The sequence below is a fragment of the Ictidomys tridecemlineatus genome, chromosome 11 (assembly GCF_052094955.1).
Source record: "Ictidomys tridecemlineatus isolate mIctTri1 chromosome 11, mIctTri1.hap1, whole genome shotgun sequence".
Lineage (NCBI taxonomy): Eukaryota > Metazoa > Chordata > Mammalia > Rodentia > Sciuridae > Ictidomys > Ictidomys tridecemlineatus.
The window spans coordinates 109,479,380-109,506,002 of record NC_135487.1 but is presented as its reverse complement, the minus strand read 5'-3'; the positions used below and the strand labels follow the sequence as shown (position 1 = coordinate 109,506,002).

The 26,623-nt window shown below is 46.0% G+C and overlaps 2 protein-coding genes across 2 annotated transcripts in view; both read right to left on the bottom strand.

Moving 5' to 3' along the window:
* The window catches only part of Cd101 (CD101 molecule), a 45,093-nt gene extending 29,927 nt beyond the window's left edge, over nt 1–15,166 (bottom strand). The window contains exon 1 of the mRNA XM_078027805.1: nt 15,133–15,166. Within this exon, the coding sequence (XP_077883931.1) occupies nt 15,133–15,166 (34 nt within the window). The remainder of the gene's footprint in view (nt 1–15,132) is intronic.
* The window catches only part of Ptgfrn (prostaglandin F2 receptor inhibitor), a 71,911-nt gene continuing 60,151 nt past the window's right edge, over nt 14,864–26,623 (bottom strand). The window contains exons 7-9 of the mRNA XM_078027085.1: nt 23,929–24,036; nt 19,949–20,254; nt 14,864–18,440 (exon numbers count right to left, since the gene is read on the bottom strand). Of these exons, the coding sequence (XP_077883211.1) occupies nt 18,274–18,440; nt 19,949–20,254; nt 23,929–24,036 (581 nt within the window). The 3' untranslated portion in view covers nt 14,864–18,273. The remainder of the gene's footprint in view (nt 18,441–19,948; nt 20,255–23,928; nt 24,037–26,623) is intronic.

Below are 26,623 nucleotides of genomic sequence, written 5' to 3'. Positions count from 1 at the left end.
ATGAGGACTAAAACCTCCAGGAGGTTTGGGAATAGTAGGAGGTTGGAGGGCAGCCAGGACACAGTGGCTTGGAAAGCAAGGGCAACAGAACATTCCAGAAGGAAAGGGCTTGTCGCCCCCGTGGAAAGCTGCTGGGAGGTTGGAGTTCCTCAAGGCAGAGGAGACTCCTTTCAGTCGGACGAGGAGAACACCGTGGAGACCTTGGTAAGAGGCTTCCATAGAGCAGAAGCAGCTTCTTCCAGGGTGGGAAGTGACTGCAGGAAACGTAAATTGCTTCAAGATGGTTCATGGAGAAAGGGAAGAGAAAACTGGAAGGGCAGCCAGGAAGTGTAGTTGGGTGGAAAAGTAGTGAGGGGTGGAGAGGACACGGGCATCTTTGCTTGTTTCTGGGCAGAGGCAGCAGTAGGGGGGGGTGGAGATGGAGGAAGCCAGAGAGGAAGATGAATGGAGTAAGGCCCTAGTGGAGCCTGGGCTCAGGAACATGATCGTGCTGTGGGCTGAATGTTTGTGTCCTCTGAAATTCGTACATTGGGATTAATCGGGAGGCGGGGCCTTTGAGAGAGGTAATGAGGGCTCTGAATGAGATTCGCGACTTTAGACAAGAACCTGGGGGAGCTGGCAGTCCCTGTGCCAAGTGAGGACACAGCCAGAAGGTATCTACTGAGGGAATGAGCCTTATCAGACTCCAGATCGACTAGGCCTCCACCTGGGACTTCCCAGCCTCCAGAACCGTGAGAAATACTGGTGGAGGAGCCGGTCAGTTTTTGGTATTTTTGGTACTGCCATTGGAACAGACTAAGATGTACTACCTTCTCAGACAAGTGAAAGACACAGTGTGGAGATTTCATAGGTTTTGTCAGGGCGGGAGGTGAGGAGGCTGGGGATCAAATCTAGGGCCTCATGTATGCTGGGCACATGCTCCACCACCACGTGCTCCACCCAACCCCAGCATAGCACAGCTATTTTTGAGGTGCAGAGTAGCTAGTTTCTTTTCTGATGAATATAGAGCCTGGCACTGACACACTACGTCAGGAGTCTTGCTTTTGAAACAACAAGAATCCCCTTGATGATATGGGTTTTCTTTAAAACATGTCCCTGGAATTGTCAAATTACCATTTCAGAATTATTTGAATGGAAAGTATTAGTTTGAAAAAAATACAAAATGGCCCATTATTCAACTATTTTTGATACCCAAAATGCAGCAATTTCTAATAATTCCACTTTATACAAAACCTACCTAGGGAACAGTCAACGTGCCAAACAACTTCTCTTTCTTTACACATATAAAAACTCCTATGTGCTTAGAGACTGAGATAGCTTGAATCCATAATTAAGTGGAACCTTTTATTTTTCTTCTATGAATACAAACTCAGTGGACAAAAATAGCCCCTCTCCAAAGCTCTCTCCTGTTAATGTCCTTTATTTGCAGGATCTAGCAGGTGAGGCTGAATACTAAGTCCAAGGATGGACTTACCCACCATTACACTAACTCTACCTAGCACCATATTCTAAACTGTGAGTCAATCTTTGTATTTATTGGAAAAAAAAAATAAATGGAGGAGCTGACAGTGTAGCTCAGTGGTAGAGTTCATGTGTAGATGTGCCAGGCCCTAGGGGTTAGACCCCCAGCACCACAACACACACAAAAGAATAGAGGCAAGTTTACATTTGCTAAACTTCATAACTGATTGGTTGGTTTATCATCATTTAATTTCTTTCATTTCCTCCTATTTATTTATTTATTTTTGTGGTTCTGGGGTTTGAACCGAGGGCCTTATGCATGCAAGTCAAGCACTCTACCAATTGAGCTACACCCCCAGCCTCTCCCTTTATTTTTTTTTTGTAATAACAAATAACAGACCTCCAAAACTTTTTCAAGTTACTTCCTGATCTATGTACTCTTCACATTAAAAACTGTGGTTCTGTGAGAGCTGGGGTTGTGGCTCAGTGGTAGAGTGCTTGCCTAGCATGTGTGAGGCTCTGAGTTCGATCCTCAGCACTGTGTATAAATAAATAAAGGCCCACCACCTACTAATAAAATATTTTAAACAAACAAATCCCAAAACTGTGGTTCTATACAAAACAAGTGCTCACAGGCGTCAGAATTTAGAAGAAATAAATATGTAGCCCAGTTTAAGCCATTGTTTAAGTAGATTAAGGAAAAGTTTCCAGTTTTCCCCTTTTTAAATCTTAATCACCACCTTCTTTCCCCTCGATGATATTCTAGCGGCTTACAAAATAAATAAATAAATAAATAAATAAATAAATACCCCAAAGCAGCAACGACTGGAGCAACACAGTGTGCGTGCGAGAGAGAATTTGCAACTCTCTGAATTATTGCACAATGTAAACCTAGTTTCCTCCTTGACACAAAGCAAACATACAATCTAAACACGCAAAAAGCACATAGACTTGAGAATCAGAGTCAGACAACTCAAAAGGACAAAAAGAAACACTCCAGCCCCTGAATGATCCCAGCAGGCACCTATCCATCAACACCTGCCACCACAACCTGGCAGACATTGATTGCCCAGCATGCGGTCCTAGTAAATTCCCCTGCAGGTTGCCTCTCTCCCTTCAGGGCCCAAGTCTGGTCCTCACCAGTTGTCTCTTGAATCATCAGTCTGGTTCAATTAAACCAATGTTTGTGGAGCAACTCCTTTGTGCCAAATGCTGCACTCTTAATTTTTTGCCACAACCTTGGTTACACTGATTACAGCTTGGTTCAGTTACCCCCATCATCCCAGCCCTGAAGTTTCCTGTACTAACTCCATTCAAGTCTTCCCAAAGCAAAAAGTTCTGGATGTGATAAAAGGGTCCATGAACTAGGGTGAAAAAAAACCCCCCTACTTCTTTATTTAAATTAATCTGTAATGGAAATTTAGTATTTCCTTCAATTATGAAGATAGACAACAAATCACAGATATTCACGTATCACGTACCAGTTGTGGCAGCCGAATTAAAAATAGTATTCTTAGTCATCACTTCTCTGCAGTTTGGTGGTTAATACATCTATTGCTAGATCTTGTTAGATGATACATAAAGAAACAAATTAATCACTACATCACAGCTTATTAAGATATTTTGATAACTATTCCAATATAGCGGATTTCCTACACAATCCTATGCATCTTATTTTATGCATTTAAATATTTATTCTGAGATGGGGGGGTCTATAAGCATTACCAAATGCTAAAGATACCTGAAGCACAAAAAGCACCTTCTTCCTGTTGTACTTGGTCTCTGTTTGATTCCCTGCCCAATTCATCGGATTCTCCCCTCTACCTCCAAATTTCCTTTTCTCTACCCTGTCCTAACATATATAAATAGATGTTCCCAGACCAGATAGGACCTTCCATATGGCCTTGGGCACAGCCAAGTGGCTCTTCCTGTCCGCTTCTCAGTTTCTCAGTAGTGAAAGCCCACTTTAGTCCAGAACCTTCACCTGCCCTTTCACCCAGGAACATGTCCAAGGTGCATTTAGCTAATCAAACTCTTAACTTCAGACAAGTTTTAAGCTCTCCTCTCAGGCTGGGGAGCAAAGCTCTCAGTCTCTCTTGGGATGTTCAGCCCATGAAGAAGGAGGAGAGGCAGGCCTGGGGCAAACTGTCAGATCAGGCAACATACAAAAATATATTTAAAAAAAAAAATCCCAACAGAATCAGGTGCATGGGACTCAACCAAGCATCACCACTCCCTGCCACTCAAGGATGTCTGGGGAGGCCAAGCACTGTCACATTGCCAACGCCAGAAGCAGGTGCCACAGTTAGCAGCTGATCCTGTAAAGACCAAATTGCTCCATCGCCCGGTAGTCTTCACTGGACTGGCTCCTGCGATGTTAGAAACACAGAATTACGAAACTTACTTAGAAAGAGAAAGAAAGGTGCCACGTAGAGAACGGGTGCCATTTGGACCAGACCTCTCCCAGCGGCGCCCGCGAAATCGCTCAGAAGCGGAGTGACGACTGTTAGGCTCTCACTGCGAAGGTAAAGAGGAAGTGACAGTGTGGTTTCCAGTCCACGGAAAAACAGAAATGGCTTGCAAAAAGCAAAGTTGGTGATCTTATATGGTTCTCTGCTCATCACTTAGATGTGGGTGTAAAAGAAAAAATGATCTTCATGGTTAATTAACATAGATGGGTCCATCTTATTAAAAATAAGATGGGACTCATCCTGGCTAAACATGGATCATTTGGCAATGATGGGGGGATTTAAGTAAACCGAATAGACAAAAAAAGCAACCAGAAATGATCTCTTCTTGACCTTTACCTCTTCTCCCATCTTGAGAGAGGAAACAAGAGAAGGATCCCTAGGAAACATGAACTTGGGGTCAAATGAGGTATGAAGAGGAAGGTTCTGGGGTCAGGTTGCCTGAGATTGCAACTACTTTTAGTAGCTGTGTGACCTTAGAAAAGTTAATTCACCTTCTCAAACCCTCACCCGTGATATGGGGACACCCATACGATGGCTGAGAGAGCTGAATGAGCTAATTTGTTTAAAGTACTTGGAACAATATCCAGTCCACAGTAAGTGCTCACAAACATTGGCTACCAACATCACCATCATAGACATTTGGGTCCAACACCTAGGATGACACATGTAACCACTGGCACTGAACCCAGGACGATGCCTCCTACTCCTCTCCTTAGAAGGCCAGATCACACAGGGGTGCACTCCCTGAGGACATCAGTCTCAGCCTCTGGGCCTTGGGCAAGCCTAGATTTAGACTGGTCAGTAACAAAGTCGTCTGTCTTGGGCCACAGATTCAGGCAGATCCCTGCTCTATCCATCCATCCACGCAGCAAGCCGGTCAGCCAGGGATTTTTTTTGAGTCCTCCTGTGTTCTGGGTGCTGAGATAGGGTTTGCTCATACAAAGATGGATGTTCACAACCACGCTTTTATGGTCAGGAGACTCCCATTTAATCAAATATCAGAATGCAATGTACCACAATCCGTGTGGTGGAAGAATGGGGAAGTTGGAAGGCAGATGGATGAGACTGGACCAAAGGAGACTGGACCAGGGAGAAGCAGGGCAAGGGACAGTTGGAGAGAAACTGTCCAGTGTGGATAGTGACACACAGGCTGTGTCTTTCGGTTGAAGTAGATTGAAGTGTGAGGCCGGGGTGGAAGGACAGAGTCTGTATAGCTTGGCTGGGGCAGAGCTTAGTGGCCTTTGTATGCCAGGCCCAAGAGCTTGGCTTCTGTCTTAAAAAAATGTGTGTGGGGGCTATTAAGAATATAGTCTGGTCAGATTTTCTTTTAAAACAGAATTCCATACCTGTGTATTTCTAACTGGTTGAAAGGTGAGGGAAGGAGACAGGGTTATAAGCAAGAAGGCCAGTTACATGCTTTTTTTTCAAAATATATTTTTAAATTATCGACGGACACAATAGCTTTATTTCATGAATTTATTTTTATGTGGTGCTGAGGATCGAACCCAGTGCTTCACACTGCGAGGAGAGCGCTCTACCACTGAGCCACCACCCCAGCCTTAGTTACAAGATTTTTGTAATTGTTTGTCTGAGCAGTGATGAAGGCCTGAATTGGGGCATTTAAAACAATGACAGAGAGATAGATAAAACAACCAAATACTTCCTGAGTACTCTGTAGAAAAGAAGTTAAAGTGCTGGAGATCCATCTGGGATTAAAGCAGGGCCTTTCATAGCAATGAGTTTGTGATGGAGGAGTTTGGTGGAGGTGAGTAGGAAAGAGGAACATGGCTGATTGTCACACAAAGGAATTAGATGAAGCCTCCTAGGAGACAGAGAGATATGGACATTCGAGAGAGGGAGAGGGTCTGTATAATTCAGGGCGAACGAACGGAAGGACAGGAAAACCTTCAGGGAAAAGGTGGCGTTTAAGGTAGAATTTGTTTTCTCAGTGGGAACTATAGTGGACGAGGGTAGCCGTCTACACACTTAGGGCCAGAAGCTTCTACCTTCATTCATTCTTTCTGTTAAGGTTTAGATGTGGTGTCCCCCAAAGTTCACGTGTGAGACAATGCAAGAAGGTCTGGAGGAGAAATGATTGGGTTATAGCTTTAGCCTGATCCGTGAATTAATAATCCCTGATGGGATGAATTGAACCGTAATTGAAAGCAGGTGGGTGTGGCCTGGAGGAAATGGTTCATTGGGGGCGTGGCTATGGGGTGTATATATTCTGTATCTCCTGAGTGGAGGCTGTCTTTGCTTCCTGATCACCATGATGTGAACTGCTTCCCTCTGTCACACTCTTCCACCATGATGTTCAGCCTCACCTTGAGCCCCAAAGAACGGAGCTGGCCTTCTGTGGATTGAGACCCCCGAAACCATGAGCCCTCAAATAAACTCTTCCTCCTCTACAGTCGTGCTGGTGGGATCTTTCAGTCCCAGTAGCGAAACACGTTCCTTCTGCCATCCATCTACACACCCACCCACCAAGCCATCCCTCCTTCCCTCTGGTTCTATTCATTAGGCATGATACTTAACCCTCAGTCCCCTAATACCAGTTAACCTACCCGTGTTAAAGTCTTTAGCGGAAAAACTCTGCACTTTCCTATGGTGCAAGACGTGGAGGATAGAAGTGCAGGAAGGGTTCTGCCTTCAGGAACTTGGAATCTAGTTTAATAAACAACTGTAGATAAGGAACAGGAGCCATATAAAACAGCATGTGTCCTGTGGCCAATTCGCTGTCCAGGCTAGAAATCCCTAAAGAGCATTTAGAGAAACCTGGTTTTAGGATTTGGTACTATTCAAATAAGTAGGGAGGAGAGGAAAGGATATCCCAGGAGGGAGACAGAGAGTGCAGAGAGGGAGAAGCAGACATGTGTAGGGTATATGTAGAGACATACTGAAGGGCAGTTTGCCTAGCATGATTTCAAACTAACCCTCTAATCTGTTGACTACAGTATCAATGGGACTGGAAGTACAAGAATACGTACGTTCACTATTTCAGTTCCAGAAGTCATGGGTTACGTCTACACACCAATGTCTTGGGCAAATGCACTGTATCAGTTAGTAAGTGCTGTGTAACAAACAAACACAAAGCTTTCATGCTTCTACCAGTAAATACTTATTTTTATTGACAAGCTTGAGGGTCAGCTGGGTTCAGGGGAAGTATGGTCCAGGAGGGCCTTGACTGGACAAATTAGCTCTCTTCCATGTGTCTCACATCCCTCCAGCCAGGTGGCTTTTGCATATTTTCATGATAATGTCAGGGGTCCAAAAGAACTAGTGAAAACACTTTAGCCCTTTTTCGCTGGTTTGTTTTTGTTGCTGGGGATTTCACCTAGGGGTGCTTTACCACTGAGCCACATCCTCAGCCCTTTTTATTTTTATTATTTATTTATTTATTTTTAATTTTGAGGCACGATCTTGCTAAATTGCTTAGAGCCTCACTATGTTGCTGAAGCTGGCTTTGAACTTGTGCTCCTCTTGCCTCTGCCTTCCAGGTCGTTGGGATTACAGGAATGCACCACAACACCTGGCCACCTCAGCACATTTTGAAGCTTCTACTTACATTATGACCACTGACAACCTCAGTCCAAAGCAAATCACGTGGTCAAGCCCAAATGCAAGAGATGAGTTAACGGACTCTGCATCTTTAATGAGGGGAACTGACAAGTGACATGGCAAAGGGAAAGATTTAAGTAAGACCTGGGGGTCAGTACAATCAATTTGCCATGTGCACCAAAAAGAGAATGGTTTTAGAAATAAGCATCAACCACAGAGACAGCCATTGCCAAGAATACAGAGTACCCGCAACCCTGAAATATATACAACCCAGTGAAGGCTATGCAACTTCTTATTCCTGGCTGTTGCCAAAATATTTTTTTTTCCTCTTTCTATTTTAGTGGCTCCATTTCTGCCAGAATTTAACATTGACAGGGTGATGTCGCTTCTTTTCTTAGAGGGAAAAAAGAAGCTTTTTGTTGTCAAGGAAAAAAAAAGTAGAAGAAAGAAAGAAAAAAAATAGAGCTGGCAAGAGACAGTTCTTCTATTGCCTTGGGAATCACTGCATTGCAATTGTACCAGCTGAAAGGAATGTAAAATGTGGTTCCTGCTCCAAAGGGAGGGAGGGAGGGAGAGGGCCACTACTGGACAAAGCAACCAGGAATGCACAAAAATGGAAAATTCTGTTCCATTTTCTGCAAAATTAATAAAAAGAGGTCCCCCCCCCAGGTTGATGTGCTCCAAAATTAGTTACAGAGATTTATAGAAATTGTAAGTATTGTGGTCTCTCATCATAAGCCTTTAGGCCCCAGGAATAAACAGGGACCTCACATAGCAGGTTCTGTGCAAGGCACTTGATAGGCATAGTTTTATAGGGTGACTCACACCACTGTGTGGTCGGCATTGCCAATCCCCTTTCATAGATGAGCAAACTAAGACTCATGGACTCACCTGTCCCCCAAATCACAGGGTAGAAAATGGCTGGATTCTAAGGCACCTCTTCATGTCAACACATCTGCTAGCTTTGCTACTTATGAATTTTGGAAGGCAAAGGGTGGGATAATGAGTGGTTGGAGGAGGCAGGAAAACATCTAACCAGTCAGCAGGAAGCCTATCATTATTTTGACCCTTTTCCTATCCAAGTTTTTGTATTTGAGGTTAAACGGATTGCCACTCTACAGGTCCTGGACTTAGCAATGTACAGGAAGCCCTGCAGCTGAGCCTCAGGTCGACATGGAGAGAGCCTCAAGCTGTCACCCCACGAGATGGGACCGCAGCAGTCTCAGTCAACCCCCTCCTGCAACTGGGCCCAGGTGCGGCTCAGCCCTGTGAGAGAGGAGGGTGCCCAGGTCTCGGCTCCAGACCTCTTACTTTTCTCTGGCTCGACGTCACTAGAGCTGACAATTCCTTCTCCAAGGCAGAAGAGGTTTTTTAAGGTGGGCAACAACACTTTATCTGTTGGAAAAAGCATGAGCTAGATTTTTGTGTACGGAGGCAAAAGCCAGGGCATGGGTGGGTTTGGGGAATAGGGATTTGCTTGGCTTCCTGTTGAAACAAAGGAGCAGTGGATGGGATTCCTGGGCACTCTCCTGTTTTCTAAGCAAACTTGTCCTTGGGAAGGGCTATTCCTTAAGTTTCCTAGGCAGGATCAACTGACAACTTTGATGAGAACAATGTGTGGGGCCCAGTGTAGGCTCCAAAGGGGGGGGGAAGGAGGGAGAAGGTACCCCCCACCCCCTTAGGAACAAACACCTCTCCACTGCTTACTCAGCTCAAGTGCTTCTTACTAAATCGCCAATTCTTACCCTCGTTCCAACAACCCCACTAGTGCCTCTGACCCCTCTCTTCCAACTTTGCAGTTTCCGGGTGGACCCTCTGTCTTGCTTTTCTGTCACTGGCACCTGAGTCCGCTAAAATCTGGGCTTGGATTCATGCAAACATCCAGGGTCACAACGGTGCCCATTGCTCTCTTGACTCCGTCTTTCTGTGGCATGAGATACAGCCGGCCACTGGCCAACCTACTTGAATTCTTTCCTCACCTCTGATACCGCTCTCTGCAGGGTCTTCCCTCCCCCCTGCAGAAGTTCCTTCTCACTGGGTCCTCGTCCCCAGACACCTCTGACACTGCTGCCTCCCATTCCTCAGGGGTACACTGCCGTCCCAGAGGCTTCCAACCCCAGGGTCTCCCTTGAGCTCCAGACCAGTCACCAAGCTGATGCCCCACAGCGCCACCTGAAGGCCCTTTAGAAAACTCAACTGTGAGTCTACCATCAAAGTCATGGTTTTCCTCTTTCACTGGTATTGTCCATGGTGGTTTCCACTCAGACACACGGTTCCAATTTGGCTGCCATGCTGCATCCACATCCAGTCATGAAGTCCTATCAGCTCTCCTTAAGATATTTTTATTTCATTTATTTTTGAGATGTGGGTTTTACTAGGTTGCTAGGTTGGCCTCAAATTCCTGGGTTCACATGATCCTCCCACCTCAGCCTCCCAAGTAGCTGGGGTTACAGGGGCTTGTCACCGTGCCCAACACGTAAGTCCTTTATGAAGTGATTCTGTCTGTTGCTGTCACACTTGGGGGGGTCCTCATTTTTTTTTTAAACCTGGACTAATGTAGAACACTTGGTTTTCCAGCCTTGTCCTTCCCCCTTCTCCTGCTGCCAGAGAGACCTAAAATACAAATAGTTCTGTGCTTTTCAGACCAGACTTTTCCAGAGGCTCCCCAACCATTCCTAGAGGGGTCAAGTTCAGACTCCTTGACGTGAACTTTATAAGCTACCTGCCTTTGGACTTTCACCTTCAGAAGTACAGGGCCATTTGTATTCCTCTGGACCTGTCTCACCAGTGTTTCCCTCTTTAACTTTGCCAACACTCTTCCTTCTGCTTAAAATCTTGCCTCATCCCTACCTGCTAAATGTCTTTTTGTTTAAAAATTTAAGTAGCTGGGTCTGCATCTCCTTTGTGAAACCTTCCTGAGCTCTTTGGATAGGGCTCGCCACTCCCTCTGTGCTGTCAGTGAACTTGTATCATTTCACTTTGGTATAGTAATCAATTATTCACACGACTCTCCTAAGACCCGTGCGTTTCCTAAGGGTAGTTTCTAATTCTTATTCATCTTTTTTAGCGTTTCAACAAATACTGACTGAATGTCTGGAATACCAGGCACCGGAGGCTGGTAGAGTGATTAAGAACATGCAAAGACTTTGGAGTCAGATTACTTAGGACTGCTAGTGTGTGTGTGTGTGTGTGTGTGTGTGTGTGTGTGTGTGTGTGTGTGTGTGTGTTGCTGGAGATTGAACCCAGGGTCCCGTGAATGCTGAGAATGTGCTCTACCACTGAGCTTCACCTCCAGCCCACAGGGTTTTTAGTTGATCAATTAGGAGAACTTGCAGGTAAAGCCAAGGCCATGTCTCTAAGACATTTGTTCCACCTAAACCATCCACGTGCCCATTTATTCACCAGTTTCTTGACACTGACCCAGGTCTTTCCTTTGAACTTGGGTCTGTAGCCTGGAGTGTCCTACCACTTTCTCGCACAGACAAAACCTATGTTGTCTTGTCTAAAAATTTCAGGTTTGATTTTTTTTTTCAAGTGGAGAAAGAACTTTAAAAATTGTTAAGTCAATTAAGTACAGGATTCTTCATTCTTTTGGTTATCTCCTACTTCCACCCTCGGTCTGTTTTTTTGGTGCTGGGGGTTGAACCCAGGGGTGCTCAATCACTGAGCTATATCCCCTACCTCTTTTAATTTTTTTAGTTTGAGACAAGGACTTGCTAAGTTGCTTAGGTCCTTGCTAAGTTGCTGAGGCTGGTCTCAAACTTGCAATCCTACTGCTTCAGACCCCCAGGTGCTGGAATTACAGGCATGCACCATGGTGCCTGGCCACCTTCAATCTTTTATAGTTGTTTTGCCTATACCTAATTTGGTAGCATTTTTTTTTTAAAAAAAGCAATTTGTCTGAGTCCTTCTAGAGAAGTCATCTTTTTAAATGAAACTTCTTTTTTAAATTATTAGGTTAAAAAACACATAACATCAAATTCATCATCTTAACCCTTTTTAAATGCACAGTTTATTAGTAACTACATACACATCATTGTGTAACAGATCTCAAAGAACTTTTTCATCCGGCAACACTGAAATTCCACACCAATTTTCCCTCCCCAGCTCTTGGCAATCACATTTCAATCTTCTGTTGCTATACATTCTACTTTAGATACTTTAAATGAAAGGAACCATATATATTTGGTCTTGTGACTTATTTCACTAGCATAATGTCATCATGGTTCATCCACATGGTAGTATATGTAAGAAAAATTATCCTTCTTGATAGCCATATAATATTCTATTATATATACATACCACATGTTCTTTATCTGTTCTTCTGTGGATGGCAATTGAGGTTGCTCCCACCTCTTTGCCAGTGTGAATGCCATCATGAACATGGACATGCAATGTCTGATATATCACTTTGGCTTCTTTTGGATATATGTACCCAGAAGTGTGATTAGTGAATCATTGAGTAATTCTATTTTTAATTTCTTGAAGAATTCCCCCTATTTTTCTATAATGGCAGCACCAATTCACATTCTCACCAACAGTGCACATTCCAATTTCCCTTCATTCTTGCACAAGAATGACACTTTTCTGTTGAGAGTGGGACATCTCAATGCACGTCAGGTGATATCTCATTGTGGTTTTGATTTGCATTTCTCTTATGATTACTTATGCTCAGCATCTCTTCATGTGCTTGTTGGCCATTTGTATATATTCTTTGGAGAGTTGTCTTCTTAAGTTCTTAGCCCAGTTTTTAATTGGGTTGTGTTTTGGCTGCACAACAAAGTTCCTTACATAGTCTGGGTATTAACCCCTTATCAGTTATATGTTGGTAAATATTTTCTCCCATTCCACTGGTCAGTTTCACTCTGTTGTTTCCTTTGACATGCAAAAGTTTTTTAAGATTGATATAGTCCCATTTATCTATTTTTGGTTTTGCTGCTTATGATTTTAGTCTTATATCCAAGAAATCATTGCCAAATGCAGCGTTCTGAAGCTCCCCCACCCCTTGTTTTACTTGAGGATTTTTATAGCTTTCGTCTTACATTTAGTTTTTAATCCACTTTGAGTTAATTTTTATGTGTGGTGTGAAGGGTCCAACTTCAGTCTTTTGCATATGGATATCCAGTTTTACCAACAGCTCTTCCCTCCCTCCCTCCCTCCCTCCCTTCCTCCCTCCCTCCCTCCTTCCTACAGAAGGACTGAGTCCAGGGGTGCTATACCACTAAGCGACACCCCAGACCCTTTTTTTTTTTTTTTTTTGAGGCAGCATCTCACTAAGTTGTGTAGGGTCACACAGTAAGTTGTCCAGGCTGGTCTTGAAATTGCAGTCCTCCTGCCTCAGATCTTCTGAGTTCCTGGGATTATCAATGTGTGCCACTGCACCTGGCAAGAATATTTCTTGATGACTTTCGTTAATGTTGACATCTTGGTGGGTTACATGCTATTAAATAAATTTATATAATTATGGCACAAATAGATTTGGGAATACAGAGAACAGAGACGACCCAGGTGAGCAGCACCTCTGTGGTCACGTAGGCCTATCTCAGCAGCCTATAAGCCCCAGACGGTCAGTGTGTACTAACCATGCCATTTTATCTAGCTTTTCGGTGCTTTAACATCTGAAGTTTTGCTTCTTCTGGAGAGACCGTCCCTCCTGGGGCTAGCCAGTTACTAAGAGGGTAAAGGACTCAACAGAGAACTTGGCTTTGCTATGCAAACCAACCAATCCAGAGCTCACACCCACCGCCTTCTCCATCACACTCAGGACCCTGATCCTCGCGCCTTAATCACCCCAAGGTCATGTCCCAGACAGGGACCGTTCCTATGTCCCAGAACATGCTGAAATCATTCAACTTAGCCAATCCTGAGTCTGCTTACTTGGACTTTCCAGTTTCTTCCTGGGAAAAGAACCGCAAAGGCTCTCATCTGCTTTTCCTTCTAATTAATCGACCTTATTGCTTCCCTATTGCTTCCCCAGGCGTCCCCCAACCCTCCCTCCGCAGTGTGGCACGTCCCCCAACCCTCCCTCCGCAGTGTGGCACGCCTCCTGATCTGTTGGCCCTGCCTTACCAAATGATAACATCTTAAGAGCGGGCCAGGCGCACTGGCCTGCAGGTTAGAGGCAGTGGGAGTGGCTTTCACTTGAGAACTTCTGCTGCAGCCCCCCTCGGGGTGACTCAGACTGTGACCACCTCCACAAGATACCGGGCACCTTGTAAGAATCCCAGGGCTAGTTATGATCACAACTTGGTACTGGGGCCACAGTGCGGAACGGTCCCAATCCTCAAGACCCTCTCAGACCACCAGACCATTTGGTGAGGGGATGGATCCTCATTCAGCCTGGAAGGGCAGGAAAAGGCTCCCTGGGGCTGGAAGCCGCCCAGATTTAGACAGGTGGAAAGAGGTTTCCAGGCCAGCAAGCGGGAGGTGCCAAGGCCACTGTGGCAGGTGCCTGTGCTTCAAGGCCCAGGCACAGGTAGGTGTACAAGTTAAGTTTTTGCTTTTCACTTAAGTGGAGGAAGGAATGGGTGTAGTAGTAGGGTTAATAGGGTAGGGCACTGCCAAAGGCCAGCTGTGACTGCACCAGGGTTTTGACACGAGCGGATCCTCCTGGTTCACTGACAAGCAGGTAACAACAGGGCATTCTCGAGAGCAGACCATTGAACTGTGTGTTGATGAAGTCCGAGGACCTCCTCCAGGACTGGAACAAGGCCAGTCACGGGGCAGTGAGTGACTAGGACACACGCCCAGCCCCTGAATAACTCACAGCACGAGGTGGTCCCAGAGCAGGACACAAAAGACACAGGGAACACAAGAGAGGCCAACAGGAGAGTCGGCAGGCGAGGCCAGCCCAGCGTGGTGGCCGGCCCAGTGTGGCCTGCCTGGAAGCGGAGCTCTCAGCACCGGCTCCTGCCCAGGTCTGCTGAAGCCAGTGGTCTGGGGAAGAGGACTGTTTGTCCGCTGCAGAGGTCAGTACCTTATGGCCCTGTTTGGCTGCAGACTGCATCGTGACTCAGAAAAACCGTTGCGCTCCAGTCACAATATGGTCACAGAGCTTTGGTGTTTGTTTCCTCATCTGCAGAGAGGAACAATATCTAACTTCTCTTTCCTAAAAGGAGGCCTATAAGGTCATGAGAATTCACCAGAAGACCAAGAGACCTTCCCTAAGTCACAGGATCCTTGCCCTTAACATTCTGATGGGCGGGAATCTCAATGCGGACCCTAGGAGATCCAGTTCTTTCCTTCTAGTTTGTGAAAATCCATAAACAATGCTTTGTAGGGTTCCAGGAGATCACAAAGTGCTAAGGTTGCAACTGGGATTCGGCCACAGACAGATAACAGAGGCTAACATCAAGTTCCTCACACAACTTAAATTTAAATTAAACTTCCTTTAATGAAATAAAAAAAAACAAATGGTGCATTGCATAATATTTGTGGTCACAGTATAAAACAATACAATTAGTTCATATAACATTGGATATGGACAAAAATACACAAGACCCTTTCTTTTTTTCTACTGAAAATTCTGCAGATCCTTATGTGCCACACTAAAAAAAAGGAAAGTCAGTCAACCTTGTTCTCCTAGTGATCTGCACATGTACTTATCACTGAGAATTTGGTCAAACAGCGGAGGAGAACTTACCCAAGTCCCAGTTCCCTTCTTCCTCTGTTGTCATCGGTGAAGCTAAAAAAAAGTTTTCTGAAAGTAGCAAGTTGTGTAGTATTGCTTATTGTTCCTGCCAAAAAAGGCTCAGTCTTTGGCTCACAGATGTCAGTGACAATAATCATGGCTGCAGGCAGTCTGCAAAGCAGGAGGCAAGAGCCCCCAGGGAAAGAGACAGAGGTCTGGGCAGGAGGGAGCCACGTGGCTAGGAGGGGACACACACACATACACACACACACACACACACACACACACACATACACACGTACATACATAAATACATTTCTAAATTAAGATTTAATCCAGCTGGTGAGTCAGAGTTCCACCGTCCCATGAAAAAAATCTGAAAAGTTGTTTAGGAAGCCAGAGTTTTGCGTTTTTCTCTTTTTTAAAAAAGTGAGACGTGTCTGTAAACATCATAAAGTAAACAATTTAAAAGCAATTTTGAGGCTTCTATCTGAACATCGCTCAGGCTCTTTGGGGGAATATTTTTTGTGATTAGGAAAAAACAAAACAAAACAAAACCCAACCTTCTCTATAAAGTTGCTTTAAGAAGTGCAATTTCATCCGCGGGAGGCCTGGCCAGGTCCTTCTTTGCTCATACAGTACCGCTGGCGGGAGCCTCTCCCAGAAGAGCACTTTGTGACATGGGAGCCCTGTTTGGTATCAGAGTATATCTCCCACTTTGAAAAGGACACACACCCCAGGCAAGTGTACGTCCCTGGAGGGAACCAGCGATGTCCTGGGATGTCTCGCCCCTCGCCCAGCCCCCAGGTGACTTGTGGTTAGGCTGGCCCAATGGACATGGGGGAAGGGTGAAGGCCAGTGCCTTCAAGACTCAGCCTTGAACCTGGACATCAGTTTCAAAGGGAAAGGTATGATCTGTGACCAACGTCCCTTTTATTACCACTAAGTGCCTGGTGTGACCTGGTCCCTGGTTTTACACACACCTGGGGGTCACCTGGTCTTGTCCAAAGCTAAGTGTCCCATCTCCCACTAAGAAGAGCCGTCGCTGCAACAATGAATCTTCCTATGGTAACTGCAAGGGCCCTGGGGCACTGGCTGTTACTACTACAGCACCAGTTTATAGTTGTTCTCCCTTAATTCCTGCTTGTACGATCACCCGTGTCCCTCCTTCTCCGAAATAGCACAGTTGGGAAATGACGTTGAGAAAATACCCGAATCTAGTGCCACCAAGGCTTCTTCTTATTCCTCTCTCTCTCCCATTTGGGTGGGGCGTACCTGCTCCCTGTCTTCCCAGGCCTGGGACAGCCATGCTGCAACGATGACATGGACCTACAGCTTGTGTCACAGGGGCGGTCCCCGTGGTGCACAGAACAAAAAGCAAAAACTGGGTGGAAATCTGCTTCCGGGGGGCAACTTGGTGATAAGCAAGCACTTCAGAACCAATCAAGAGCAAAAGAGAGGGGAAGGAGAGCTGGTGAGCTGGGAGGAGCTCAGTCACCCGGCCCACAGTGACAAAGAGCTGCACATGAATGGCCATCATTTTGTATTACTTTATTGCTCAAAACAAATGAATCTTTTTTTTTTTTTTTTTCCCCTTTTGGAAGACAGAGCAGTGTTAGATCCTTCAGAGCCAGGATAAAAAGCACAGAGGATTGCAATTAGGGCATGAGTCACCAGTGAGCCTCAGAAAACCCCCACTGGAAGCTTCTGGAAGGCCAGTGCCGTGCAGGGGGCCAGACACTTCAGGGAGCCAAGGCTCAGAGGGGTGCACTATTAATGAAGAAGTCAGGGACCCGGAAGATCTCTTTCTGTCGGCTGTCCTACTCCTGATGGAAGCAGTCAGGCAAAGCGACTGCTCTCAATCCTACTTTATAGGCTGTTCACATGACAGTAAATTGCCGGGTTCCCTCCGTGTTCCTAATAGGAAAGCAAACATACCACAAAGTATACCCTTTCTCACTGACCCCCTGCAGGGGATCTTAAAAAGTCCTGAAGGACTGTAAAGGTCATGGAAAACGCACGGCTCCTCTGGGCAATTGCAGATTCCTTGCAGTCAGTCGGTCTTCAAGCAGCAATTTGCCTTCATGTGAAGGAGCCCAAGTGGGGTGTGAAGGACGTGGCAAGTCTGTGGGTCCCTGTAGGCCCCCTGGTGGCCAACGCCTTTGCCTCTCAGGAAGGGCAGAAGCGGGAGATGGAGGGGCTTCCACGGCCCAGCACAGCCCTGGCGCCCTGGCCCTCCTGGCTCGGGGCCGTGTGAATCGAACTTCCTAGGATCCCTATAGGCACAGAGGCCTCACAACTATTGGCAAAAGCGTCTGTCCCTCTCCTTGTCCCCAACCTTCTCTTCCTCGCAGACTTTCTGACTGCCCTGGACAGAGGTGGCTGTGTATTTTTCTTCATATTCATTCTTAAGGCTAAGGTGGCAAGATAAGGTGCTCGGTGGAAAGCCAAATTCAGATGCCAGGGCTGCCATTTCAGCACGCTCACAGAAAGCAAATACAAAAGAAATGGAAGAGGGGCAGAGAAGGAAAAAAAAGAAAAGAAAAAAAAATGCATTTGGGCTCAATGAGAAGTGACATACTCCAAGTTTAGATTTCAAATGTAGTCTACGCCCTGGAAAATCGGGCATGGGTTAGAGTAGGGAAAGCCACAGATCAGCCGTGGGCACAGGCCTGTGTCATCTCTAGGCTGGGGTCGAGGGTCACAGCAGCTGTCCTCATGGGAGCCCCCCCCCACCGAGGACCCCGGGCGCCCAGGTGGCAGGCACATTCTCGCCCAAGGTCAAGAACTCTGAATGCCATCACCCCTTCCTCACCGCGGCCCCTCGCCACAAAAGCGGTCGACACACACGAGTCGGAGGATCGATAAGCCAGTAGGAGAAAAAAAAAAAAATTAGACAAAGGTTAACCGTTAAAAAACTGCAGCTGGGAAAACACACACTCAATTGTTATATATCAGAAAGTGCCGTGGGAAGGAGAGCCGTGTGCTGGTAGACAGGTCCGCGCTCAGAACTTGACATGCAGGAGAGAGAGCGAGCGCCAAGTCCCACCTGAGATTAGAGAGGACTGGTTTTAGTGGAACACACTTGGTTTTAAAAATCTCACTGTCCTCTTCTCACCCCCACCGTCCCTCTGTCACTCCCAGTCCGGCCGTCTAGTCCATCTCCATCGACATGAGCCGGCGGCGCTCCCGCCGCGTCTCCTGCACCTCCTTCTTGCAGCACCAGTGGGAGCTGCAGTACCCGATGAGGCAGGACAGGAGCCCGATGACCGTGGACAGACCCACGCCGATCAGCAGAGGATACTTGAAGGCGTTCAGCACTGGCAGGGAGAGATCCAAAGGGGAAGCCGTTAGTGCTGCCAGGGAGGCTCCTGGGGACCACAGCCGCCCTGTCTGCCCCACTCTGCAGGCTTTCCCTGCGGGATCAGATGTCAGAAATCCAGCACCCCAGCACGGTGCTCACACAGGAGCAGCTCAACCACGTTAGTTGGAAAAAAATGCACAAATCTCTCCCGACACCCAGTTCTGGGGGAGGGGATTGTGCTATAGAAAAAAAGAAAAAAAAAAAAGATTCCATTCAATGCTTCTGAATGTCAGCTGGCTTTTGGGGGTTTTGGCAGGAGATTGATTTTTAAAAGTCAGTATAAGGGCAACGCACGTTCAGCAGCAGATGCGTCCTTAAAAAAAAAAAACTGTGCATAAATCAATTCCATGCATCAAATAACTGAAGTGTACTCAGGGAGCTATTTTAAGTAACACTATAGTAAATTATCTAGCAAAGTGAATAATCACTCCCCTCCTTGTTTGGTAAATCTGGGTTTTTCATGTGGAGTTACTTCAAGCGAGGAATATGTAGGATGCAAATATGGTATAGATGACAGAAGTTTTAGATAGGCACAAGCTGAGATTTTAGATATGCACGGCTGAGATTGCACCCCGGAAGCCCCAACTCTCCTCCTTGCTAGATGCCGTGAATGGATACCACTACTGGACTAAGTGCTTTACCTTTGGTGTGGTTTGGTTTTCACAAAAGCCTCATGAGAGATTACAAGAGAGGAAAAGGATCAGGAAGGCTAACGATTTTGGAAGAGCTGGAGTTCCCAGGTCCATCTCCCCAAACAGAAATCTCACGAGGGAGACACTCCCAAGGCTTCTCCTGGTCTGTGGAGGCACTCGAACTTTACCTCTCTCCACAGTGTTATTCCTTTTGACATTTACTTTCGGAAGCTTTTTGCAGGGGAAACAGACTTCTTGGGAACAACTGCCCTGGCATGCTCGGGGGATGGAGGTCTGACCGTGGAGTAGGTTGACTCTGGGGTGGGGAGGCTGGGAATCGCTCTCCTTCCTCTGGGCTCTGTGAAGTCACCGTGTACCTGTGATACCGGGGGGGGGGGGCCTTCCCTTTTCCAAGAAGCACAGCAATGGGAGGGCAAATAGGGCAGCACGGGCACCCCATCTACAGCTTCACCTGCAGACCGGGACCCTCCTTCTCAATGCCGCTCTCTGCTGCTGCCCCACAGAATCCACGCCAACCTCAGGGCCTAGTAGTTTCCACCGAATTTATGGCAAAGCCTCGAAAATCTTTCCAATGAATCTTGAAAACCATTTCCTGCTGGTGCCACCAGCAAGGGGCAGCGAAGCTGGGAACTGGCAAGGGCTGCCTGTGCTTTCTGGCTGTAGGCCCAGGCCAGGCCTAGAGAGAAAGCAGGCTGGACACGTTACGGCACATTCCTCAAACCCTGGAAGCCTGGATTCTGTCAGCTATGGCATGGAACAGAGAAAGGACATTCCCCAAACACAGAGAGAAAGGTCTGTGTGTCACTCTTACCATCCATCTTCACAGTTATAAAGATGGGCTTGGAGTGGATCTCTGCCTCTCTCTGCCAGGAACCTGTTGGTGACTTCACCCATGGAGTCACGGAACAATAGTAGTTGCCAAAGTCCTGGTCCTCAGAGCCATGTACTTGCAGTAAGAATTCCAGCACACTCACGCGCTCCAGGCTGAGGTCACTCTTCCAGTCCCTTCGGGCGGTGGTCACAATCCCCTTCCGATCTAGGGAGGACAGGAGGACAGGAGCCTTGTCCAAGCCAAAGGAGTGTACAGCAAACCAGGACACGTCAAAGGCCATGTCATCTGTGGATCACCAAGCCAAAAAACCCTGGGATCAGTGCAGTGAGCAGAACTAATGCAAGTAGCCACCACGTATATAACGCTTATCACAGGCCTGCTCTGCTCCACACAGCCTCACAGCAGCCCTGTGATAAAGGTACCATTGTATTTGCCCTCTATACAGAGACCACCTTGTTCAAGGTCACACAGTCAGAGGGAGCAGCATGTGCAGCTCAACCCAGGGAATCCAGCCCCAGGGTCCAGCCTCTTACCCATCCTGCTGCTGCCACCCAGCCTAAGGAATCCCAAGGAATCCCAGGAAGACAAGTCAAAGTGCTTCCCAGAGACAGTAAAGGATGTGAAGCTGGTATGCAGTGACATCACACTCTGTCTCTTAAAGAAAGCAGGGTCCTTTGGCACTTCAGGCAGAAGAATACAAGAGTGAGAAGACACTAAAGTCATAAAGAACAAAATGTACACAAAAAGAATTGCACAAAATTTAGAGTTGTAAATTGTTTAGATTTTATTGTTCACTGTGGTTTTTTTTTTTCTTCTTCTTCCTCTTTGTAGAAGTACTTAAGTTCAAAACAAGAGGAAAAAGATGTCAAGCTGAGAAAATTGAACACAGTTTAGCAGTCCCAGGGAGTAATGCTGCTGGATTGTAGAGTACTCTGCAAAATTAAGGCTCTAACAGCCTCCAATAAATTAATACAGGCATAAGAGAAAGAAGACGTGGGCACAGTGGTAATCGTCAGAAAATGTGAAAACCAAGCACATGTCCTGAAACCCCTGACCTCTTCCTCTTGACTGAAATCAACTAATATCATCAGTTGGGTGAGTTCTGAGGTCATCCGGCAGCCAAGTAAGGACCATAAGCCACAAACATCATTCCATCTTAAATCCTCTTGACAAGACGTTTATATAAATGTTAAAGAGGGTAGTTTTTGCTGAACAAAATGTAACATTCATTCATTTAGTAAAAGTACACTAATAACTTCAAAAAGCATAGTATAAAGCAAATAAGTGATGTTCAGATGATTGCACACTTAAAAGGACTGTAAATCAAACTAAAAGCCAGAATTTCTACAAAATCATCCAAATGATAATTCCTTTCTGATTCCCTCTGAAAACACAATATCTCCTTTTTTGTCCCCAAGGAGCCACTGTAGTACTTGATGATAACATTTTGTTCCCAGAGTGTGAAGTTGTCTCTATTCAACAAGACCAGCTCTGCAGGGGTCGAGTGGGTACCATGAGCTGCCTCCTACTCTGACAACACCAGGGACCCAGTAGGCAACTGGGTCAAGCTCACAACTCAGTGGAAACTTTAACTCAATGCCGCTGTCACCTCCATGTGCTGGGTGGATACCAGCAGAAGCAGAAGGCACAGCCGTGTTCCCGTTGCTTGTGCCCAGACTCTAGCTCCTGATTGCTCACTGCATTTTGCAGGGTGGGCTACCTGGGCTAGAATCTGGGCACCCGCACTCACTAGCCATGTGATCTGTACCGATGCTGCTGGTGCCCTGAGCTCCTGCTTCCATAGGTGTTAGATGCTGAGCACGTGTACCAGACAACAGCTGACCACTGCAGGATTATAAAAGCCCAGTCCCTTGGCTCCAGGTGGCAATACTCTGGTCACTCACAAGAGCACCCATGGGGGTAGACTTGTTCTGAATTCACATCTCCACTGCATTCTTCCCTATTTATTCTACCTGGATCCCCTCCCTTCTGGCAGTATTCTCCCGAGAGCGCTCCCTCAATGAATCATGGCATGCCTGTCTCAGCTTTGCTTCTGGGAGGGCCTGAGCTGAGACACGGTTCCAGAAGGGCTGTGCTCTGCTGCCCCCTCCCCACCTCGGCACAGGAGTGCCTTGGCTCTCAGCCCACTTCTGCAACCGTCCTTTCCCAACAGGAATTCCCTTGCAGGCCATAGGATGCATGAAAAAATAGTAAATTACAACTTGTGTTTAATTATTCAGAATCCTCCACCTACATAGTCCAAGAGTGCAAAGTTCTGAAAAATTGTGACCTGCGAGATATCAGATACATATAGCTTTTGGAGGAAAAGATTTTTATATTAAATCTACAACTGGTGACCCCTTTCATTTACCAACAAAGAACATTTAAAGAATTTTGTGTGTGTGTGTGTGTGTGTGTGTTATAAATGAGCTTTAAGGGTAAAAATGGCATCTCAGCAAAGTTGAGCCTACTCATTTAAGGCCTAGGCCCCTCCTTTCTTACCCCCATAAAAAGAGCTGACCAAATCCATTGGTTTCCTTTTCTCACAAATGTAATCTCACAGTACCCACAGACATCTTTTTCCTACCTCTAAAGCTCATCCATATTCAGCTTTCCTAAGAGAGCCAGTGTTGACATCAATCAGTAAACTACAGCCTTCAGGTCAAATCCAGTCCACACCTGTTTTTAAATACAGTTCCACTGGAACACAGCCATGCCCATTTGTTTACATTCTCATCTACAGCCGCCTTCCTGCTATGGCGGCAGAGTTGAGGAGCTGCTGCAGAGACCATCTGGCCTACAGAGCCAAAAATACTTCTTACTGGGTCATTTACAGAAAATCCCGCACTAGTTGCCACCTGAACCTTCAACCGGAGGTCCTGCAGGAGCCAGACATCCACCTGGATGGTGGCGGCCACCCAAACCTCTGCTCCCAGATGCCAGAAGGGCCCGGTGCCCAGCCCAGGGTGCTCACTCTGGCTTCACTCCCTTTGCATTAGCATATCCCCTTCATACAGAAAGAAACCTGATTCTTGTTCCCCCCAGAACCACATTTCCAGCTGTTTCCACACAGAAATGTGAGCACCCTGCATAACTTGGGCTTCTCAAGGTGCAAATCTGCCCCAGACCAGGGCTCTGCTTGTGATGGGAGCGGGGACGACAATTCATGTCCAGGGTCAAAGTGGGAAGAGGAGATAAGGGCAGCCCTTAGTAAGATGCTTCTTCACGAAGTCTTTGGGAAAAGGCAGAGGTAGCTACAAACATGCTCAGCAACAGAGATACCCTGCATTTAAGGTTCTTTCAGGCCCTAAGGATCCAGAAGCAAGAGTGGGGCCAAGGATAAAAGGCATGAAATGAATGGGTCCCACAGCTGTTAAGCATCCTGTTGGCAATGCTAATATTTTCTGTGCAGAAAAGAATTATAAAAATTTCCTAAAAATTCAATAACAGCACTGCCTGGTCACTTGCTACTATTCTCTTATTCTTTTGTATTTCTTCATAACATTAATGGCTGTCATTTTTGCCTCTGTCCTTAACAAGGTTGCAAGTTCCAAGGAGACAGACTTTGAATATTTTGTCTATTCCTCTATTCCCAACATCTCCAGCATCACTTATGTATTGAAGGAGCTCAGTAATATGTCAATGAATAAATGAATGAAAAAAAAAAACAGAGAAGGAATAAACTCCGCAAGTATGTTTCACAGCAGTCTAACCAAGCCCGGAGGGGACCCACTGCCTGCCCTCACAACTCAGGTTCAGATGTCTGAACATGTTTCCAAGTCACCCAACAGACACAGGCATCCAATCAACCAAACCAGTACCAAGCAGGCAGTGGGGATAAATAGTCAGTCTAATCCCCAGTCCCCCCACATCTGTGTATTGCAGTGGGGATTGATATGAAAAATGATTTTCAAAAGGCAACTGGGGAAAGGGGAAGGGGAAAGGTTGGTGGGAGGTACCTGGATCCAGCACTGCTCCTTCAACAGTGATGATGCAGAATAATTTGATCAGATCTCCCCGGATGACTGATGGAGTGTCCGAATGCACCGAGGCATTAAATATGGGACCTGGAAGAAAGTAAGGTCAGCCCCTATTATTTTCTTTCATACTTTTTCAAATTCCATTCTTGGTGGCATCTAAATGTGGTTCCCTTTCCTGGGAACTGGTCTGAAAACTCACAAAAAAAGTGTTCTAAGAGTGCCTTTCTTCTATGCAAAGCAACGTGTGCATTAGGCACGTCCAAATGAATCCTGTCTAAAGATGAAGCCAAAATACAACTCTTTCTAAAGAGCTACTTTTGCTTCTGGCTTTTCCCTTTACCTGTTTTCTGATGAAATCTCATTTGAAGGTCATCCCCACCTCTCATCCTGGTACAGATTGGGTTATTTCTGGTTCATGGTGATTCACTCTAGGCCAGGGTGGCTTGGAGAGCAGAGGGACAGGGACTGAACTACAAATGCTTTTTGGTCCTAATAGTATGAGAGACCTCACTGCACTGTGCTGGGTGCTGGGGACAGGGTCCCTGCTGTTAAAAAACTGAAATCCAGTAAGGATTCAGACATGCCAACAATGTAAAGTACTGAAGTAGGGCTCCGGGCTGCCAGGGGAAATCGAGGCAGCCTGGATAGTCCTTCAAAAGACTATCCAAGTCAGGAAGACAGGGTGCCCATGGGGACTCTTCTTTCTGCTCAAGTTTGCTGTGAACCCAATGCTGCTCTAAAAAAATTAAGTCTAGTAAGAAACAAATAAACAGAAAGCCCTGGACTCGGGCAGGATTTGTCTCCCATACCTCCCTGAGAACACTGTAGGCATGATGATTACTTTTAAACCTATCTATGAATCCTTCTTAGGTGACAGCGTTTCACAATTTAAAGCCAAGCTGATCCCAAGAAGTCAATGTTAACCTTATCATCACAGCTCCTAGAACCCAGGAACAGGCAGACTAGAAAGAAGGTTCCAGAATATCGGTGCTATGGGATTCCTCTGAGATTCCCTGAGAAACAGTGATAGATGGCCCTAGATGTGGATTCCAAAACACGTTAAAAGAACACAGATGTCTACTATTTTCTTGTTCAGATTAGCAGAAAGGAAAGAATACCCGAAAGTATATTAAAACAACAACAACAACAACAAAACATCCAGAAGAAATGACATTGGGGAGAAAAAGAGTGTGTGTGTGTGCGAGAGAGGGAGAGAGAGTGTGTGTGAGTGTGCACGTGCAAAAGGTCACACCATCTGATGAGGCAACTAATTGCCATGTTAGATTCTCATTTCAACTTGATAACTACTAAGACAAATTCATGAGACTCCTTTCCTCACACTAAGTTATATAAATAGTTTTGTGTTTTCCTGGGAGAAAGGTAAAGGATGGTTATAAAATAGGGAACGCTAGCGGGGTTTAGGCAGCCCTGGATGGGAACCACTGAGTTCCAATTAGCCAGAGAGCAGCCGGGACAGGGAAGACGACGGCCCAGCAGATGGGGGGAACGATGGAAGCCAGAGGACAAGGACTCGTCCCTCTTCTGGACATCAACTCCTCCGCTGCTCAGCTCTCAGCCCCTGCAGTGAGGAGGGGCAGGCCTGGGCTGGCCGCACTGAGCCAGCTCTGCGGTGACGACTGGGGTGCTCTATGCCACAGGTGGCCATCTGCGAGTGCAGGGTAGCCGTGGCCATGGTGAACAACGGCTATTACTGTTCTCTCCGATAAGAATTTCACGGTAACAAATGGGACCACAATCAGGGGCTTTCTTTAAAAGTATTCGGGCCCCTTTTAAGAGAACACACAATAATAAAAAAAAAAAATGCTAAGAAATACCCACAATGGATTTATGTTTCTATTTAATTTGAAATAGCAAAAAAAAAAAAAAAGACTCATGGAGTTTGGACAAATGTCACTTTTTCTTTATATTTCCAAAGAAAACCGCAAATGTCTTGCAGGTCACAAGTCACAGTTCTCATTTTCCCCATTGGACGTGGCTGTGGGAATCCAGAGCGGGTCTGTGTGGCGGCTCACAAGGCAGACAGGGATGGGGAAGAAGGCCTTCATTGTGGCGAAGGGGGCACAGGAGTCGATTTCCTTCCAACGAAGTCAACAGCTCACTGTTAATATGGGTCATTATCCCGGGCTTAGAAATATTTTCATTATGGTCGGTTTCTGTGGTAATGCTGTTTTTGTGAGGGGATTTGTCTGGTCAACTTCACAGATGACAGACTGGCCCAGAGAATTTAAGTGAACAACCAGAGTCACTAGGGGTCCCTTGATTCCTGGTCTGCAGAGAGGACGGAAACCACTTAGCTTTTTCAAATACAAACATGCATGCAAACCATATTCTAACCCCCAGCCCCAGAAAAAGGCTTAATGGCAATGTTTTTTGTGAAAGCAAAAAAATTGCCCATCATCTGCATGTCCATCAAAAGGGTCATGGTTAAGCAAATCCTACTATATATACTCATTAAAGTTAGTGTTTACCTAGAATTTATTGCAACGGGAAAAATGCTTATCTTCTAACATTAAAGGGGAAAGAAAGCAGGTCATAAAATTATATACGCAGCCTGATCTCAGAGTCATAAAGAAAACACTCAAGGGAAAAATTCTAGGAGGATAAACAACACAAATTAGTTTCTGGTAGCAGGACAGGATTCCTTCTTTCTGTT